Raw genomic sequence first — 18,753 nt, 5'->3', positions numbered from 1 at the left:
GATAATTAGTGAAGATTTTAGCTGCAGTGTTAATATAATAAATGTACAAAAGCCTGCTTTTTATGTAAGGGGAAGAATTATGCAAGAAAGAAAAACCTATGAATAGCCTCTATTTAACATAAGAAAATGTTTGAAGACATTTGTTGAATCGTGATTGTTTTGTAAAAATAGGCGAATGTTATCACTCTACCAAATATCTGTAATTGCAAAAATAAAAAATATTCTTCAGCAATGGTTTTGGTCACTCCCAAGAAATTATTAGTTCACTGGTTTTTCTGAAGAGCCCTTTAAACTAAAAAATGCCAAGGAACCAACCTCCTGGGAACAATTCTCTAAGCAGCAACCCGTGATTGTCTAATGAGTATATACCATTTGGATTCTCAATAGTTTTTTCGATGTGTATCACTTACTAGTATTAATTAGTTCCTCTTAACAAAAACTTTGAAAAGAAGCACAGTGTTGCATGCCTGTAATTCCAGCAACTTGGCAGGCAGAAGCAGGAGGATCACGGGTTCAAAGCCAGCATCAGCAGTTTAGCAAGGCCCTAAGTAACAGTGAGATCCTCTCTCAAAAGAAAAAATAAAAAGAATGTGACACAGTGGTTAAGCACCCTTAGGAACTCTGGTATAAAACAAAACAAAACAAAACAAAACAAAATTTGAAAGAGTGTAGTACTTTATATCTGTACCTCAGTGTCCTACATCTATTCATCTGAATCTTCCATTGAATTAGGTTTTCATTGACTCTTAGCTCAGTTGTGTATTTGAAATTCTGACCAAAAAAAAGTATGTAGGTTAAGGATTCATTTCAATCGCTTCTAAAAAAAATTTTTTTAGGTATAGATGAACACAATACCTTTATTTTATTTATTTGTTTTTTATATGGTGCTGAGAATCGAACCCAGTGCCTCACATGTGCTAGGTGAGCACTCTTCCACTGAGCAAAACCCCAGCCCTCATCCACTTTTTTTGAGTTCATCTATATCAGGCATTAAATGACTAAGCGTAAAAGTCAGAGGTCAGTCTTCCTTATTAAATTTATTATTAAAGAGAGGTAGCATAAGACCAAGTTTGCCACTACAGCTTGTCTGCTTTCTCCAACACTGTAACCTCTGGGCCAGAAATTATGTCTGTATATCTGTAAGTCTTGCTTGTATAGTTTTTCCTCTCTCTTTTAAAAATTGAACTTTAAATATAATTGCAAAATTCTGGAAAACTATGTAAGAGTATGTCAAAGATCTTAAATGCAGTCTTGCACTTCTAGTTACAGGAATGTGTTCTGAGAAACACAGTATTGTGCAAATGTCAGAGAATGTACTTACACAAACCTAGGTTGTACAGCCTACTCCACATTTAGGCAATATGGTATAACCTATTGCTCCTAGGCTACAAACCTGTACAACATGCTACTGTACTGAATACTCTAGGCACTTGTAATCAATATTAAGCATTTCTGTATCTAAACATCTAAATATAGCAGAGTTACAGTAATAATATGATATAAAAGATTTAAAAAGAAAAGTAGACTCATAAGGGCAGAAGTTGCTATGGGTGAGCTGACCAGTGAGTGGTGATAAAATATGAAGGCCTAAGGCATTATTATACATTACTATAAACAGTATAAACACTGTACTCATAGGCTACACTAAATTTATTACAAATAGTTTTCTTTCTTTAATAGTAAATTAACCTGAACTTACTGTTACATCTTTTTTTACTTTCTAAACTTAATTTTTCAAAACATTTTTACTATGCTAATATTTAGCTTAAAGCACACATTACATAGTTGTTCAAAAAATGTTTTTTAAAATATTCTTGTGTAAGCTTTTTTCTGTTTAAAAATTTTATTATTTTATTTTCTAAAACTGTTTTGTAAAAAACTAAGAAACAAACACTCAATAACCTGGGCCTACCTGGAGTCGGTATCATCATTATCACTTTGCCATCTATCTCTTGTCCCACTGGAAGGTTTTCAGAGGCAGCAGTGCACACAGAACTGTCATCTCCTATGATAACCTTCTTCTGGAATCCCCCTCAAGGACCTGCCTGAGACTGTTTTGTAGTTATCTTTCTTTTTTCTAAGTAGGAGAAATGTAGTTACTACATAACCCAGTAACAATCACTTTTTTCAAATATTACGTACTGTACATAATTGTATGTGCTAATACTTTTATGTAGATGGAAATACAGTAGATTAGTTTATACCAGCATCACCACAAATAGAAGTAATGCATTGTGCTATGACATTATCTCACTAGGCAGTAGGAATTTTTCAGCTGTTATAGTATTATGGTATCATTGTCATATATGTGATCCATTATTGGCCAAAATATCATTATGTGGTTTGATTCTATAATCAGAGCTACAGAAAAGGATTTATGTACAAGACATTTATTTATTGCTGTTACAAAAATAAGAATTATTGCATGTTCGGTAACAGTTGAATGGTTAAATGGTCACAGCCACAGTAGAGGTACTGTGGAGACAATAGCAGTTGTGTTTATATAGGCTTTTCACAGTATTAGGTAGGCTATTAAGTGCACACATGCATATATGTATATATGTGTAGAATACATAGGTGAACATGTTTCTAGGATTTCTGAATATAAAGATGTGAACTGAGGATCATAATGTTTCCTAGCAATATAAAAAATGTGAACTGTGGTTTGGCTTAAATAGCTTTTTTAAAGAATACTTTTTTATTTTGCTTTATATTTTAAATAAATTCATTATCCATTTAGAAAAAAAGTGAAGCTGGATCCCTGGTAAATATCAAAATCATTTTACATAGAATAAAACTTTAAATATAAAAAAGGAAAGCAAATCATGAAAAATTTGGAATTTTTCCCCCAGTGCTGGAGATTAGTATGACATGATACAAAATCCAGAAACCATAGAAGAAAAGATAAAATTTTAATTGCATATAAATAGAAAACTTCTGCAACAAGAGAATAACATTAAACAAAGTAAAAAGCTGTATGTGGTGTTACACCTCTATAATCCTAGCAACTTGGGAGACTCTGGCAGGAGGACCACAAGTTCAAAGCTAGTCTTAGCAACTTAGTGAGACCCTGTCTCAGAACATAAAATGGGGCTGTGGATGTGGTTAGGTTCACCATGGTTCTATTCCTGGTATCAGAAACAAAACAAAATGAAACAAAAGACAAACACTGGGTAAACAGTGGATTCATTTGAGAGAGAGGTAGGGGAAGGGAAGGAGAAACCTAATAATCAGATACCATGTTTTACTATCAGAGGCTTAAAATTTGAAAAATTTGTACTCTGGGTGTTGGCAAGGATAGACTGAGAGTATTGTTTGATATGAGGGTGAAATTGTTGGAAAAGAACTTATTGAAATATTGAGTGCACATTGATTTTGTTGCTATGGTCCCACTCCTATCACTTATCCCATAGGTATACTCTCCCAATTAAAAAAGATAAATGAAGAAGGGTGTTCTTCATTTCAACATTGTTAATATTTTTTGCTCTTATGTTGAATAATTAAGATTAAATACTATTTTTCCCTTTTTGGTCACATCTCCAGAACTTTTCATTTTAAGGTAAATTATATAGACATCTGTCTCCTCTGTAATAAGAAATTAACTTCCTTTAATTATTAAACCAGTTCTTGATGAATTTTTTTGTAAGTTTTCTGGGTATATGCAAACATATAAGAGTATGTTTATAGGTTATAGATAAAATAACCTTTTTTCCCCATAGATAGGATCATATATACCTGTTGTTCTGAAACTTGTATTTTTCATCTTAATTTATACCTAGAGAAGGTTTCCACATTGGCATATATAAATCCACTGAGTAATGTATTATAATTTTTTAATCAATATCCTATTATTAAATATATAAGTTGGTTCTAGATTTTTCCTGTTATAACCAATATTGCAGCGAATGTCTGTGTCTGTGCTTCCTGTGTGAATATAAATATTAATCAAATTTTTAGAAAAAAATGTCTGCTTCAGAGGATATGCATTTGAATTATGGTAACTTTAATTAAACAAAATTAACCAAGAGTGGTAACTATTTACAAAACTTCTCAGAAAGCTCTGGAAGTTCATGGGGGAGATTGGTGTTTAGAAAATTAATTCAAAATGGCTAGAATTGAGAGAGTACTCTGAGAAGTACTCAAACACTTAGGAGTAGTACCTGATAGCATGAGGTAAAGTTTGAATAGATCTTTTTTTTTAAAGTCATTATATTTTAAGTCAGTATTTCTTTAAGTCAGTATTAAAGTTTTTTGAATCTTAAGTTAAAAACTCAAATGACAGACTAAATTCTCAGGTTTTTTTTTTATAGGTTATAAGTTTTTTATAGGTTCTTAGGAAATTAATGAGGTAAAATTTTAGCATTTGCTCACCCTTTAAACCATCCTTAGAAGTGGATCGTTGATTCTACCTTTTTGGTCTTTAAGTAGATCTGTTTCTTTACTTAATTCATGATCACCAAAATATAGAAAAGATGCATTGTAATATATGGAACAGTTGGTCCAACAAATGCTTATTGTTAAGTGCCGAATAAGTGCCAGCTTCCGTATCATGTGCTGGGGTTGTATCCTGCGTATAACAGAGAACATCTTGACATCAAGGAACTCACATCTAAGTCTCACACATACTCTCCTTAACTTATAATTGCTATGTTTTGAGAGTCTGCCTGTAAAAATACACCCTATGTATGTCATCTGTACTTGCCATCATTTCTCCCCCTTGTCGTGCTTTATTTCTCTTCATAGCACTGTCATCACCTGATGCAAGTTTGTGTTTTGTCTCTACCAGCACACTGCATGAGGGTTTTTATTTTAACTCATCTGATCTCCTCAGCACCTAGCACATAGCACTCTAATCATCTCTGTTATGTAAGGGAAAAAAGGCTATTTGCATCTCTACTGTGGCAACTCTTAAGTAGTAGTTTATAATGGTGTAATTTTATCATTTTCAGTTGTATTTTTAAGGTATTCCTGATCATCCTATGTAAAACTTTAAATTACTCCTTCATTCCCTATCATTTTCCCTACTTTGCTTCATAGCACCTATCTTCTAACATGCCATATAATTTTCTTAAACATTCCCCAACTAGAATATAATTTGCAATATTTTTATATCCCCATCATCCACAGTGGGGCTACACATATAATACATGTTTCAGTATTAAATAATTTGTCAAATGAAAAATTGTATCATTTGATTCCAAGAGAGACATCTGAATTAATGGCAGTTTTATAAGATCTTGCAAAAGTAAGAGTGGAAAAAAGAAAATAATAGACCTATGTAATTTCCTGATTGGAGCTTAAGGTTTGATTTCAGAATTCAGTTACTGCCAGTTGGTGGTAATAATGGATTAAGGAATTGACAAAGCAAAAAGAAAGGGCCCAAGGCAAGGTGTAAAAACTGGAGGAGTCTGCTACAGAGTTGAAGATGCAGATGTCTACATGAAGAGAAAAACAGAAATGGTACAAATTAGCAGTTGTTAGAAGTTACTCAAAAGGAATAACTTTGAAAAGTGGTTGTCAAGCTTGAGTATATGTCAGAATCACCTGGAAGGATTCTTAAACCATGGATTGCTAGGCTCCATTGACAGTTTCTTATTAATAGGTCTAGATGGGACCTGAGAATTAGCATTCCTAAGAAGTTCCCAAGTGATGCTATTTCTTCTAATCTGGGAGGATCCCCCCCTTGAGAACCATTAGGATCTGTGGCTCTGTTGTAAAACATTTATGAAAGCAGTTATGGATCAAGAGAGTAGCTCTGTGTACAAGGAAGCTAGCATATCATAAAGTCAGACAGGCAAATCATTGCTTAACTGCTGCATTTACTAGTCCAGTGTCTTCGAATAAATATGTTGGAGGGCCAGAACTATTCATATCTGCTCTCTGTCACTGTAGGTATAATACCTCTTAGGACCTGACATAGTACAATCCAAATATTTGGCACTGGGGTGAGCCCACACATACAAACCCAGTGAATTTTACGTTTACCATTCAATTACAAGTATTTCTTCAGTTTCAATCAAAAGTGCTTTGAAATATCCTTGCCAGTTTCTTTGACTACAGTAGAGGGCGCTAAAACCTAAATTGTATTATGTAGCAATAACACAACAAGGTTATTTTACTTTTCCATTTTTGTCCATTAGTCTTTTTTAAAGATTTTTAAATCAGCTTTATCTAAGTGTTTTAAATGTATTTACTTCACTGTATTTTAACAAACAAGCCTGGTAACTGGCACCCTAGTTAAGTTAGTTGTGTGATGTGTAATGACATTTTGGTCAACAGTGGACCACATATCCTACAGTGGTTCCATAAGATTATACCACCTAGTTACATTGTAGCCATCTTAGTTTATGTTAAGTACATTTTTAATGTTCACACAAAAAAGAAATCATCTAAGTCCTTTTCTTATACATTCCTGTCATTAGGTGAACCATGACTATATGTAGAAGATTTCCATAAACAGTGTTTTCTAGCCATTTCTACCCCACAGCAAAACTCATTTCTGCCCTCTGACACTGTAGGTTATCTGTTCTGAAATTTCATGTAGTTTGAATCATGTAGCATGTACTTTGTGTCTTCACAAAGTACTATTTCAGGGTAATATTTTTAGAGTAATCCATGTAACATTTATTAGTAACTCATTCCTTTCTGTTGATAAGTAGTAGTCTATTATTTGTGCATACATATTTTGTTTGTTCATTTGTGTTTTTGAAAGGAATCAGGAAAAAAATGACTTGTTTCTTGACCATTTGACTTTATTTAAATATCTTGTATTTATTTTTTTTCTTCGTAATTATGTTTTCCCTTAAAATAACTAATTTAATCTAATTTTATATTGTTAAAAGAATGATTATCAATAATTGGCTAATAAATGAAATTCTAAATGGTTTTAATCTGATACTTCTTAATGCAGACTGTAGTAACTAAAAAGCTAGAGTGGTCATGAAGAAAGACTGAAATGATTTTACATGATACATAAAATATTATTAGGCAAAATAAAATGGAAAGTCATTTTGTAAAAAGAGAGATCCAGCTTGAGAAAGTACCTTTAGAAACATACTTAGGAAACTAGAGTGCACCAAGAACACTCACTAGAAGTTGTGAGAAATAGGATTTTAGAATCAAAACAGGGACTTGACATGGCTGAACCTTGAGGACAATATGCCAAATGAAATAAACTAGTCACAGAAAGGTAAATACTGTATGATTCTACTTATATAAGGTATCTAAAGTAGTCAAAGTCATAGAAAGAAAGTAGAATATTGGTTACTAGTGACTGTGGAAAGGCAAAAAGGGAAGATGTTAAAGAGTACAGAATTTCAATTTTGTAGGATGAAGTAGTTCTGGGGATATGTCTCAGAAAAGTGTGAATTATATACTATTGAAGTGTACACTTAAAAATTGTTCAGATAGTAAATTTTATGTTATGTATTATTACCACAGTAAAAAAAAAAAAAAAAAAAAAAAAAAAAACACCAGGGAAGCAATGGCATGCTTAAAAGGGAATCATAAGATAAAATGCACTATGTCCACACTAACTCCAGCCTCCTCTCCCAGCCCCTTCCATTCAACTTTTCCCCTCTCTGAAATTCTCACTCTCTCCTGCTCTACTTTTTCCATCATTCCTAAAATATTGACTACAAGATCACGCTTTATATGTAACTTACTACAATGCATGCAGTAATTTAATAATTTAATATAACAGATTATGTCCCTGGTAAACAAATAGGGTGAAAATTAAACTAAGACCCAAAGGAAGGAAAGTGATTTTTTTTTTTTCATGGTATCCAGGGCTGCTATAACACTGAACTACATCCCCAGTCCTTTCTAATTTTTTAATTTTGAGACAGGGCAGTGCTTAGTAGCCGAGGGTCTCACTAAGTACCTGAGGCTGGCCTTGAATTTACAGTCCTGCCTCAGCCTCCCTAGTCTTTGGGGTTACAGGCATGCCTGGCTAATAATTTGTTTTTTTAATTACTGCTATGATTATAGTTGGATTGAAAAAATTGTTGGTGAATTTAATGTCCATTTTAACAAAATTCTAGAAGGTAACAGTATGAAGACTTCAGAGAACTGATCATGAAGAGTTAGAAAGGGTTTCTAAGAACAAGTTCTTGCTGGACTGATTTTGTTCTTTTTAGATTAGGTTAATAATAGACATGAGAGCAGAGAGTCCATGAAGACAATTACATTCAACTATGTATTAAATAGTGGGTTTCAAAACACTGCACAGGAGACAATGAAAGATAGGGATCCCTGAGAGAAGGAAACCAAACAAGGCGAGCCCTGTGATTGGTCAGAACTTGGTGGGGGTGGGGGTGGGAGAAGACAACTTGCAGTAGAACATAGCCACCTCCCTGAGGTGAGGGAGCTTTGAGTGCTGGGAAACAGTTCACAGAACGGTACGAGGGAGGTGAGAGATGCACAGAGAAAGAACCCAAGGGAATATCCTTAAATATTCAGCAGAGTGCTACATCACATGCATGTAAGGAACCTACATGAAGTGAGGGAAGAATTATCTGAGAACAGAAGAGGGAACAGTTTCTGGCACACAGGGCTATGAACAGGACCTATCACCAGCAACAGCAACCTGCCTGGAAAAAAAGAAAATCATAATTAAAGGGTACTAAGTGGGATGGTTCTGCCTCAATAGTGAGGAATAATATGGTGCTTTGGATCTACACAATAATGAAGCAGAACCTAAAAATATCAAACTGTTTTCCAAATAACCCAGTAACATCCCAGAACAAAACTCAGGATTTATAGGAGTATAAAATATCCAGCACCTAACAAGAGAAAATACACAATGTTTTATGTGTACAAAGGGACAGGAAGATATGACCAGTAATAAGAAGACACAATAGAAACTTAGAACTGATACAGATGTTGAAATTGGCAGACAGTGATATTATAATGGTTGTAATTATATTCCATATATTCAGAAAGTTAAGTAAAGACATAGAAGACATAAAAACTCAAATCAAACTTCTTGAAACAAAAACTATAATGTCTAAATTTAAAAATATACTGGTATGATCAATAGCACATTAGACATTACAGAAATAAAAATTAGTGAACTTAAAAGTATGCCAGTAGAAACTGCCTAAAAGGAAAGGAGAGAGAGAGAAAGAGAGAGAGAGAGAGAGAGAAAAGAAACTTAGAAAAGTGAAAAGAGCATCAGTAAGCTATGTGACAACTTGAAGTTGCTTAAAATACATGATATTAGAGTCTCCAAAGGGGAAAACAAAGATGGTAGACCAAAAATATTTAAAGAAAGAATGGCCAAACTTTTTCAAAACTCAGGATAATCTACCTTCAGATCCAAGAAACTTAACAAATGCCAAGCACAAGAAACATGAAGAAAACTTCACCAAGGTACATTATATCTAATTGTGTGATAAAGAAAATCTTAAAAGCAACCAGAGGAAAAAACAAGTTAGATAAAAAGAAGCTTATATAAGAATGACAGCAGGATAAGAACTGTGAAATTTTGTATATCTCTTCTAGTAAAAGAAATTGGAGGACTTAGAGTAATTTTACAGAAGATCTTTATATTGTGGCAGCTTATGAATTTGGTAAAAACAAAACTATTTGCCACCTAGGATTGATTGAGAATGTTGAAGAATCAGTTTATTATATCATGACAACAACAAAAAACTATAAGGAAGGTCATCCAGTTACCCAATGAAATACACAATAAAAAACCAGAAGGTGCCAACATGAACTGCCTGAGTGTAAAAGAAAACCTTGGCAACAAATAACCTTTGGCAATAAGTACTAGAGAAAATACAAATTATTTGTACTTTCACGTTGTTCTTGGAATATCACCATTTAAATAACTTTTCCAAGTTTATATTCAGTAATAAAAACGTGGTAATTAAAGACAATGAGGTATGTTTTATTTACATAACAAATAAGGAAAGTAAGACCCAAAAGGATCAAACTGTTCTCAAGTAACCTAGCTATAACCCTGAACAAGACTTAAGATTTTATGCATTTTTTAAAATGATAAAATTTAAAGATTGAACTATATTCTGTGTGAGGGGAAATCATTCTCCAAATGTAAAAATATTTGTACAAGAAAGCGTAGGTGATAAAAATAGTAAAGAAAAATTTTTAAATGAGGGTAGAGTTCTCATTGGAAGCAAAATCAGTATTTCTTATGAATATAGGTACAAAATATGTAATCAAATTTTGATAAGTCAGATTTAACAGCAAGTTAAATAGAGAATATATCATGACACTGAGTTTATCCTAGTTATGGAGGGTTGATTTACCATTTGAAAATCAATAAATGAACTAAAAAAGAAAAACTATATGACCCCCTCAATAGATGCAGGAAAATCCTTTAATAAAATCCAACATCCCTTCTGATAAAAATTCTGAGCAAACCGGAAATAGAAGGAAACATCATCAGTCTGATGAAGGGCATGTATGAAAACCTATAGCTAGCATCATACTGAAAAACTTAACGTGTTCTATTCCCTCTAAGATCAGGAACAAGACAAGGATATCTGTTAACTTCTGTTTACCACTGTATAGAAGGTTGTAGCCAGGGCAGACCAATATGAAAAAAAGACATCCAGACTAGAAAGGAAAGAGTGAAACTATCCTTTTTTCATTGGTAGTATGGTAATCCATGCAGAAAATCCTATGAAATTTACCCCCAAAATTACTAGAATAAGTGAATTTATCTAGGTTGCAGATAGGGAATCAGTATATTTAAATGAATTGTGTGTACCAACAATGAACAATCAAAATTGAAACTAAGAAAAAATATCATTTATAATAGCATAAAGATAATGGGATATTTAGGATTAAATCTTAATAAAATATGTGAGAGACCTATACACTAGAAATTAAAATTATTGCTGAGAGACATAAAGAAGACCTAAATAAAGATTTGTAGCTCTGAAGAGTTAATGTTATTAATTTTCCCCAAATTAATTCATAGACTCTGCAATTCTATTCAAAATGCCAATAGTCATTTTTTTGTAGAAATTTGACAAACTCTTTCTTAACTTCCTATGGAAATTCAAAGGACCTAGGGTAACCAAAACAAATTAGAAAAAGAACAAAGTTTGAAGCTTAATGCTACCTAATTTCAAGATTTATTATACAGCTTTGATAGTAAAAATAGTGTGACACATCAGTGTAACAAAATGTTGAGTTCATGACCGTGGGAGGCAGGGACATCATACCTATGGGACCAAAGTACAAAAGCAATGCAGTGAGAAAGGATAGACCTGGCTACAAAAGGTTCAAGGACAACTGGATTTCTGTATTTATATACAAAAATCAACTCAAAATGGATCAGAGTCCTGAACTTAAAGTCTAAATATGTACAACTTAGAAGAAAACAGGAGAAAATTCATTAAAACAAATTTAGCAGTTGGATTTAGAATTAAAATTGTCTATTCTTTGAAAGACATTGCTAAGAGAATGAAAACAAAAGCTATACACTGAGATAAAATCTTCACAAGTCATATATCTAATAAAGGACTTGAATCTAGAATACATGAAGAATTTTGAAATCTCAACTATAATATAATGAGCAATCCAATTAAAAATTGGATTGTAAAAGCATCACTTGTTGAATTTATATGAGATTGAGAGGCCATATGATCCAGCCTTCCTACTCCAAATCAGCATACTGCAGTGATACATACATAACCAATGTGTGTAGAAGTGCAGTTCAAAATAGCCACGTTGTACGCGATGGAAAGTCAACCCTAAAGAGAATGAAATCATCATTTGCTGGTAAATGGATGGAACTGGAGAGCATCAGCATGCCAGTCTCACAAATCAAGGGTTAAGTGTTTTCTGTCTTATGTGGAAACTAGAGAGAGAGAGGGAAAAAAAAAAAAAGGTACAAAAAAGGTATCTTATAAAAATAGAAGACTAAAGAGTAGAGGAAGGGGATAGAGAGGGAGGGAGAATAGTGATCAAATTACGTGCATTTATGAGTATGTCATAGTTGCTCCAATAAAAGCCATTTAAAAATAAAGCACCTGACATTTTTTAGCAGCACTTTAACCAAGAGGACGGGGTGTCACCCCAAGGACACCAAGAGCTTGGCCTTTTGGTCTCTGTGCGATAAGCAGAACATGCAGAATCTTTTGCTTTGTGCAACCAAATCTCTTAGTTTAGACTTCTCTGCCTCCAACCTGGTCAGTAAATTTCTCAAGCAGGTCTAGAGAGATCCAGGGTTGAGGAGGGAGATAGGAAGCACTGTAAACTTTCCATTCCAGCTTTGCCAGTTTTAAAGTTCATATGCAATCCCCCTTTACCTCAGTGCTGTTTTTACTCTCATCCAGAATTATAACCATATGCCTATGTTAAAAATAAAGAAATTCTTCACTGAGGCTTTGTAAGGCCTGGCTAGTTATTGCTAAGATCAAGAGTTAGAATCCAGATTTCCTGACTTTATAGTGTTTTTGGTTTTGGTTTGGTTTGGTTTTTATCTGATGCTGGGGATTCAACCTAGGCCTCACACATGCTAATAAACCAGTGCTCTGCCACTGAGCCACACCCCCAACTCAATTCTGTAGTTGTTTATGTTCACTTTAAGTGCCCCCCATTGGAATTCATATGGGAATTGTTCTGACTTTATAGGTAAGAATCATTGTTTTAGTTGACTCATTTTTAGTTTCCAAATGACTACTGTGACTTGCAGTCCCATGGAGAAGTCAAGACCCTTGTCTTCATATGCATAGTCCTTTACCCATTAAGGACAATTATTAAGCCTCAAAATGTTTTTGAAACTTATTTAACAACTTGCAGTACCAAGAACTGTGAAAACTACACCTTTAACATTAGGAGTGGTGTAAGTCCCTTCTGTATCCAAATACTATACTTATTTCCCTCAATGTTTTTTACTAAGTATGAACTAATTTCTAGCTTGTGAGCGCTAAGTTGTCAAAACATGATTGATATTATACGTGATTTTTAAAACAATGTCTTTGAAAAATTATGAACTTGTTCTATGTGCCACAGATATGTGGAATTTTCCTTTAAAACCCATTATTTCAGCAAATCTAGTTGTGTATCTTACTGGATTTTCTTATGTTCTATTTTGGAGCATATTCTTTTTGTGTTTTAGATCATTTGGGTGACAGGTTTATTTCTAGGTTGTGTTTTTCATGGAAGCTGCTCAAAATAGCGTATTGTTTCTTTCCGCTGTTGTGCCTGAGTTCACTTGGTCTTGCTGAATTCTAATTGAAGCTCATTTCTCCTTCTTTTATTTTCAGATATTTGTATCTGCTCTTTTCTGGTGATGACCTTTTACCTTTAGACCACTGGGTGTTTAACACAGAAGCTCACCCTCTGCCTGTGTTACATTTAGCCAACATCACACTTTCAGGTAACCCTGCTGTTCGATGAAAGAAACTCCAGAAGGACCAGTCTTACCTGTGTTTTGTTTACATGGACTACTACAGAAACTAGTCTGGAGAGGCGGCTTTTGAAAATCTGGACCTCTAAGTCAACATGACAGGGTGAAACCTCCCCACAAGACTTTTCAACTTGTAGATATATCAACTTTGAAATTATTCCATTTTATACCTGACCAAAATATGTTCTGGTACATGTAGGACGGAGACCTGATGTGCTTTGATTCTTAATGAGATGGTCACATGAGAAGCAATGCCTATTAATGCTACAAGCCAAGAACATAGAGCACCTTGCAGGAATTAGAGATGGCTTTGAAACCAATTATATAATTTGTTTCTCTCACAGTGGAGCAGCTTTCAAATCAGATATTTACACATTGATTCTCCCTTTTTCTCCATTTTAATAATGGAATAAACTAAGATAAACAAAAACAAGAGAACAGTGTAACTGCATCAGTAGTAAGAAGACTCAAAAGAGAAACAGAAGTATCTATCCCTGTCTGAATTTTGGATGACCAGACTGGCAACCATTTCAATCCCAGTGTTTTTCATTGAAATTTCTCAGTTAAATTTAATTTTTCCTGGGGCATGATCTCACAAAGAGTACTCTTCAAGTCTTTTTCTGTATCTGGTATCATTGAAATTGCTATTTATCATAACCACTACTTATGAGCCTGGGTTTGGGATTTTGTGCATGTAATTCAGTCTAGTGTTGGTAGCATGACCAAAAGAGGAGGAGATGCCAGTTTGTTGCCTTGGCACCTGTTCTTAGAGAAACCCTTGGTTTCATTGGTAAGAGATCATTCTTTCAAACCAACACGTCTACCAACTAAATTTTATCTACTGTACTCTTATAATAAATTTAATAGAGTCAGTCCACTTACAACTTTATGTGACTTGACAAAATTCACTATACTATTATACAGCTCTTAATTTGCCATTATAAATTAAGTTACTTTTAAAATTTAGAAAAGCAAAAACAAAACACAGTGAAACTTCCTTAAACATTCCATCAGGAATGGGGACAGGGGATCCTTCATTATCTCATCAGATGAGTAAGCTATTCACAAATATTTTTGGTTTTTAGTTTCTCCAAGAATATTTATAGAATCCAAAGAGTTAATCAGAATAACTTCAAAATAACATATTGGTGATAAGGGTGTAATTAATCATATTACACTGAAATTGGGATATATCTAAGGGTCTTTCTTTTATCATTAGTAGATTTTGCATTGATATTTTTTTAAAAAAACTATTTCTTTATATTTTGGCAGAAGAAAAATTTTATCAGAACTGTATAGTATAAGATAAATACTAATACTTACAAATTTTTCATCCCTTGAATTTCTGTGACTGTGCAAGACACTTTTTTCCTCTTAATTTAATACATTTTCCACTGACTATAATAAAAGTTGGAAACAATATAATTAGTATTTACTCTGAATTTGAATATTTTATGAAGCAAGTTTGTACAGGAAGCCTCCCTTGGAATTCTGAAGGCTTATTTCCTTATTCAGTAGCTTGTCTTTTTAACCCTCTAATTAGCATGTAGTAGATTTAAATTGGGAAAAGACCTAATAAATTAATTAAACATTTTCTAAAGGTGATCATCTTGTACCACAATTATTAGACAATCCTCACAGTTCGGCCAATGATCCATAAATGATAGCTACCCCAAAATTGTTTAGTGTACATAGAAAATAAGAATGTGAAGCCAGTTGTATTAAGTATCTAAGAGGGTTTAATTTTAGTATCTTTCACTATTTGGAAGTTTAAAGTTTTTGCAAAGGGTAGATGACTGTGACTTTAGAAGAGAAAGGGAGTATTTGGTTGTCAGAAAAATTTAGCCTTCCTCCTAAAAGTAGCACAAGCCCACTTATGAATCACTGAAAAGAAGTAAAAAACTTGAGTTGGCAAAGACCCAGAGTATACATGCAGATAGCAGCAATCTCCCCCTTTTCCCTCTCTGTCTATAGAAGAGTGCAGAGTAAAGGGGCCATACTAACTCCCTAGACAACTCCTCACCAGAGGAGACAGAACCCCTACCCCAAGTGCTCTGTATTACTTGGATGACTGGAGCTGAAGAGAAGGCAAAGAAGTGTACAAGCAGAGCCAATTCCAGTACAAAGAATTTGAGAGAGACCATGGAAGGGTCTTCCTCACTCCCTGCCTTCTTTGTGATGATAAGTCTAGAGCTTATAACAGTGCTTTTTCTTCTCTGAATACCAAAGGCAATTAAAGTCGGATACAAATGACTTGCCAGTGTCATGTTTTGTTTTTGTTGAAGACTTTGTAAATAACTTCCACTGAGATCAGTCTTTATCCCATATTTTGCTTAGTTTCCAAGAATATTCTTTACTATCTTCTATCCTTAATTGCCCTTTGCATTTCGTAGATTTTATTACTCAGGTTCAGTACTCACTGCATTTATAAGATCTCCTGCAAAGAGCCCAGAAATTCTATTTTTCAGGTGCCCCCTCAAAAAGCTGACACCTCGCTTTGTGCCTGTGTCACAGTTGTGCAGAACAGCTAGATGGGTTGGTACATAAAAGAAAGAAAAAAAAAAGAGAGAGAGAGAGAGATGTTGAACACCTTCTACATTTATTTCTCTTTATCTTAGAATCACACTTTTTGGTTCAAACCAGATTTTTTGTTTTATTTTATTGTTTTTTTATTCAACCAGTATGAAGTTGTTAAAACCAAGGGAATGGGCCCTAATCCAAAAGAAGTCTCAGTGCAGAAAAATAAGTCCCCAGTCAGGGGGTTGTTAATTTCTGGTGGGTTGCACATGTTGTGTCTAACACCAACTCATTCCTGTCTTTTAGCAGATGTGTCACTATAAAATCTTAATTATTGATCTCTCATCTTCTCCATTCTCCATTGCCAAAGTCTTTTTCAAAACTCCAAATTTGTTGATAAAAGATTGTGCTTGCCATTCTCATGTGAATGCAGTTTATCCTTAAGCCTGAATTTATTTGAATGAATGCATGAGTAAATGAGAGAATGAGTGGGCACTTACGGAGTACCGCATATGTGCTAGGCATTGTGTCTGGCACTTTCAAGCATTAGAACATTTTGTGTGATTCCAATGGCATTTTCTGTATGAGAGTAGTTCATACCATTTTAAGTGTTTTCCAATATGAATTGTGTTACAAAATCCTTAATTTTGTATTTCATTTAAATTAAAGAGGAAAAGAAAGGTTTATAATATATTTTAAACAATGTGATACTATATAATACTAACAACTATAATCGTAGCTAATAACTAAAGTCTCTTGGAAAATATCAAAGAAATATTTGATTTCTGATGCAACTTTGACTAAAATATTTCTTTAGAAATAAATAAAAACATTCTTATTTTGCTATATGACTATAATTACATAATTAAAAACCAATATTTTATAGAAGTACTGGTTATTTTATATTCAAAGATTTTTTTGTCACTTAATTCATGGGTAAAACTTGTAGGTGTGAATTGTCTTTGCTCTGGTGTGCCTCCTACTAGTGGTTGTACCCATATTTCTTAAATATAAAGAAAAATATACTAAAATATTTCTCAAGTTCCAAATAATGGTTCCTAGTAATAACATTTGGAGTTTTACTTTTCATTAGGTTCCTTTACCCTCAAACTGGCTACCTTCTGTCTTATGCAGTCTTTACATAGATATGTACATATATATCTATGTAAAGATACGTATATACATAAATACAGTCATATAGATTTTTAATGCTGTCCGTTACACATACAGTTGTAACAGTTTTGGCCTCACAGATTATCAGCAGAATCTTTAAGTAACCACAGATGATATGGAGATACTTTAATCCACTCGTTCTGTTTCAAGAACAGTGATGAAGATTTTCTGATACTTCCAACTCATTCAGATTATGATGAAGATCTTTTTGATCCATATATAGTCAACAAGCTTTTCTGTAAAGCGCAGATAAATAAATACTTGAGGCTATGTAAACCATATATAGTCTGTTTTATTACTTAATCCTGCGGTTGAAGTGTGAAAGCAGCTATAGATAATATGTAAATGAATGGTGGTAGCTGTGTTCCAATAAAACATTATTTACAGAAACAGATGGAGTGTTGGGTTGGGCCTGCAGGTCATAGTTGTTGACCCTGATCCCAAGTTTAATTTGTGTAAGACCCTCTAACCTTTGATCTGTATCTTTTCTCTGTGTTTTGATTTATATAATTCATTTTTAAAGCAAAGAGATGTGTGTATGTTCAGTTGTATGTATTTGTGTTGCCTAAAGCTGTGTCTTTCATTGTCTTTATTCTTCTGGGGTCTGTACAGGTTTCAAGATAATATATGACTATATGAAAGAGACAGAATGGGGTGGGGAGTATGTTATCAATCATTATTTTCACTTGTTATTTTAATGCCATAATTCTGGATTCCCTGTGTAAAACAGGTCCCTGTGGCATAAAAATACTCTTTTCTTCTAAGTTCTGCCTGTTCATTGACCCTTGGACCAGGACTCTAGATTGCTGGAGCTGTGGAAATTTATCCACTTGAGTACTCATAGAACTCTTAAGACAAAAATATGATAGAATTCCTGGTCTTGGTTCTGTAGAAACTAATCTTTTGAAAATTTTTTGGCAACAGAAAATGGGTTTTGTGCCTCATTTAAGGGTATTGCTCCTTTTTTTTTTTTTTTTTTTTTAAACCTTGAGAACAACCTGAGTCTGAGGAATGTGGAGGAAAATGGGAAAATGTATCCAAAAGAAGAGCTCTCTTCCATCCTTGTATAACTCTCCACAGTACCTTTCCAAGTCAGTAACACTATTTCAGAATGTCAATATGCATCATTTTTCAATTAAAGCATTCCTCAGCTTCAATTTTATATTTCCATTACTTAACAACTCATCTATTTCAAACTTGGTTTGAGCCCAGCAATTGCAGAAGTCATAAAATTATATAACATCATATTAACTAGCCACATACATTGCAATGTACCAACTATTTTGATAGATAATACATTTTTCACTGAAAGTTTATTAAATATTTCACTTTTTTTTAAAAAAAAATTCTAGAGGAGGGAAAGACAATTCAGACTGAAAGAGCACAGAGATATCTCTCTTCCACATTATAAATGAGCTGCCCTTCTAGGTCCAACCTACTATAAGGTTGCTCAGCTCATCGTGAATGTAAATTTGGTATTGAAACAACAACCACATACATACATGTTAACATGCACAGACTTTTAAACAATTGCAAATATCTTGCAGCTATTTGAATGCTACAGAATTCTGTTGTAAATTGCATACCAGAAATTTTCATGAAGGGTAAGTTCAACCCTTTGTTGGGAAAAATAATTTTTTTAGAAAATTTAGGAATTGGTTTTTGCTGGATTA

General features: G+C 33.6%; 1 protein-coding gene across 2 annotated transcripts in view; it reads left to right on the top strand.

Moving 5' to 3' along the window:
- Positions 1-15,966, top strand: part of Man1a2 (mannosidase alpha class 1A member 2) — a 165,471-nt gene extending 149,505 nt beyond the window's left edge. For both annotated transcript variants that reach the window (XM_047552195.1, XM_047552191.1), the window contains exon 13: positions 13,248-15,966. In XM_047552195.1, coding sequence (XP_047408151.1) covers positions 13,248-13,380 — 133 coding nt within the window. In that variant the 3' untranslated portion in view covers positions 13,381-15,966. The remainder of the gene's footprint in view (positions 1-13,247) is intronic.
- The last annotated feature ends 2,787 nt before the right edge of the window (positions 15,967-18,753 follow it).

Source organism: Sciurus carolinensis, chromosome 1, assembly GCF_902686445.1.
Source record: "Sciurus carolinensis chromosome 1, mSciCar1.2, whole genome shotgun sequence".
Taxonomy (NCBI): Eukaryota; Metazoa; Chordata; class Mammalia; order Rodentia; family Sciuridae; genus Sciurus; species Sciurus carolinensis.
This window is presented reverse-complemented; position numbering and strand designations above follow the sequence as displayed.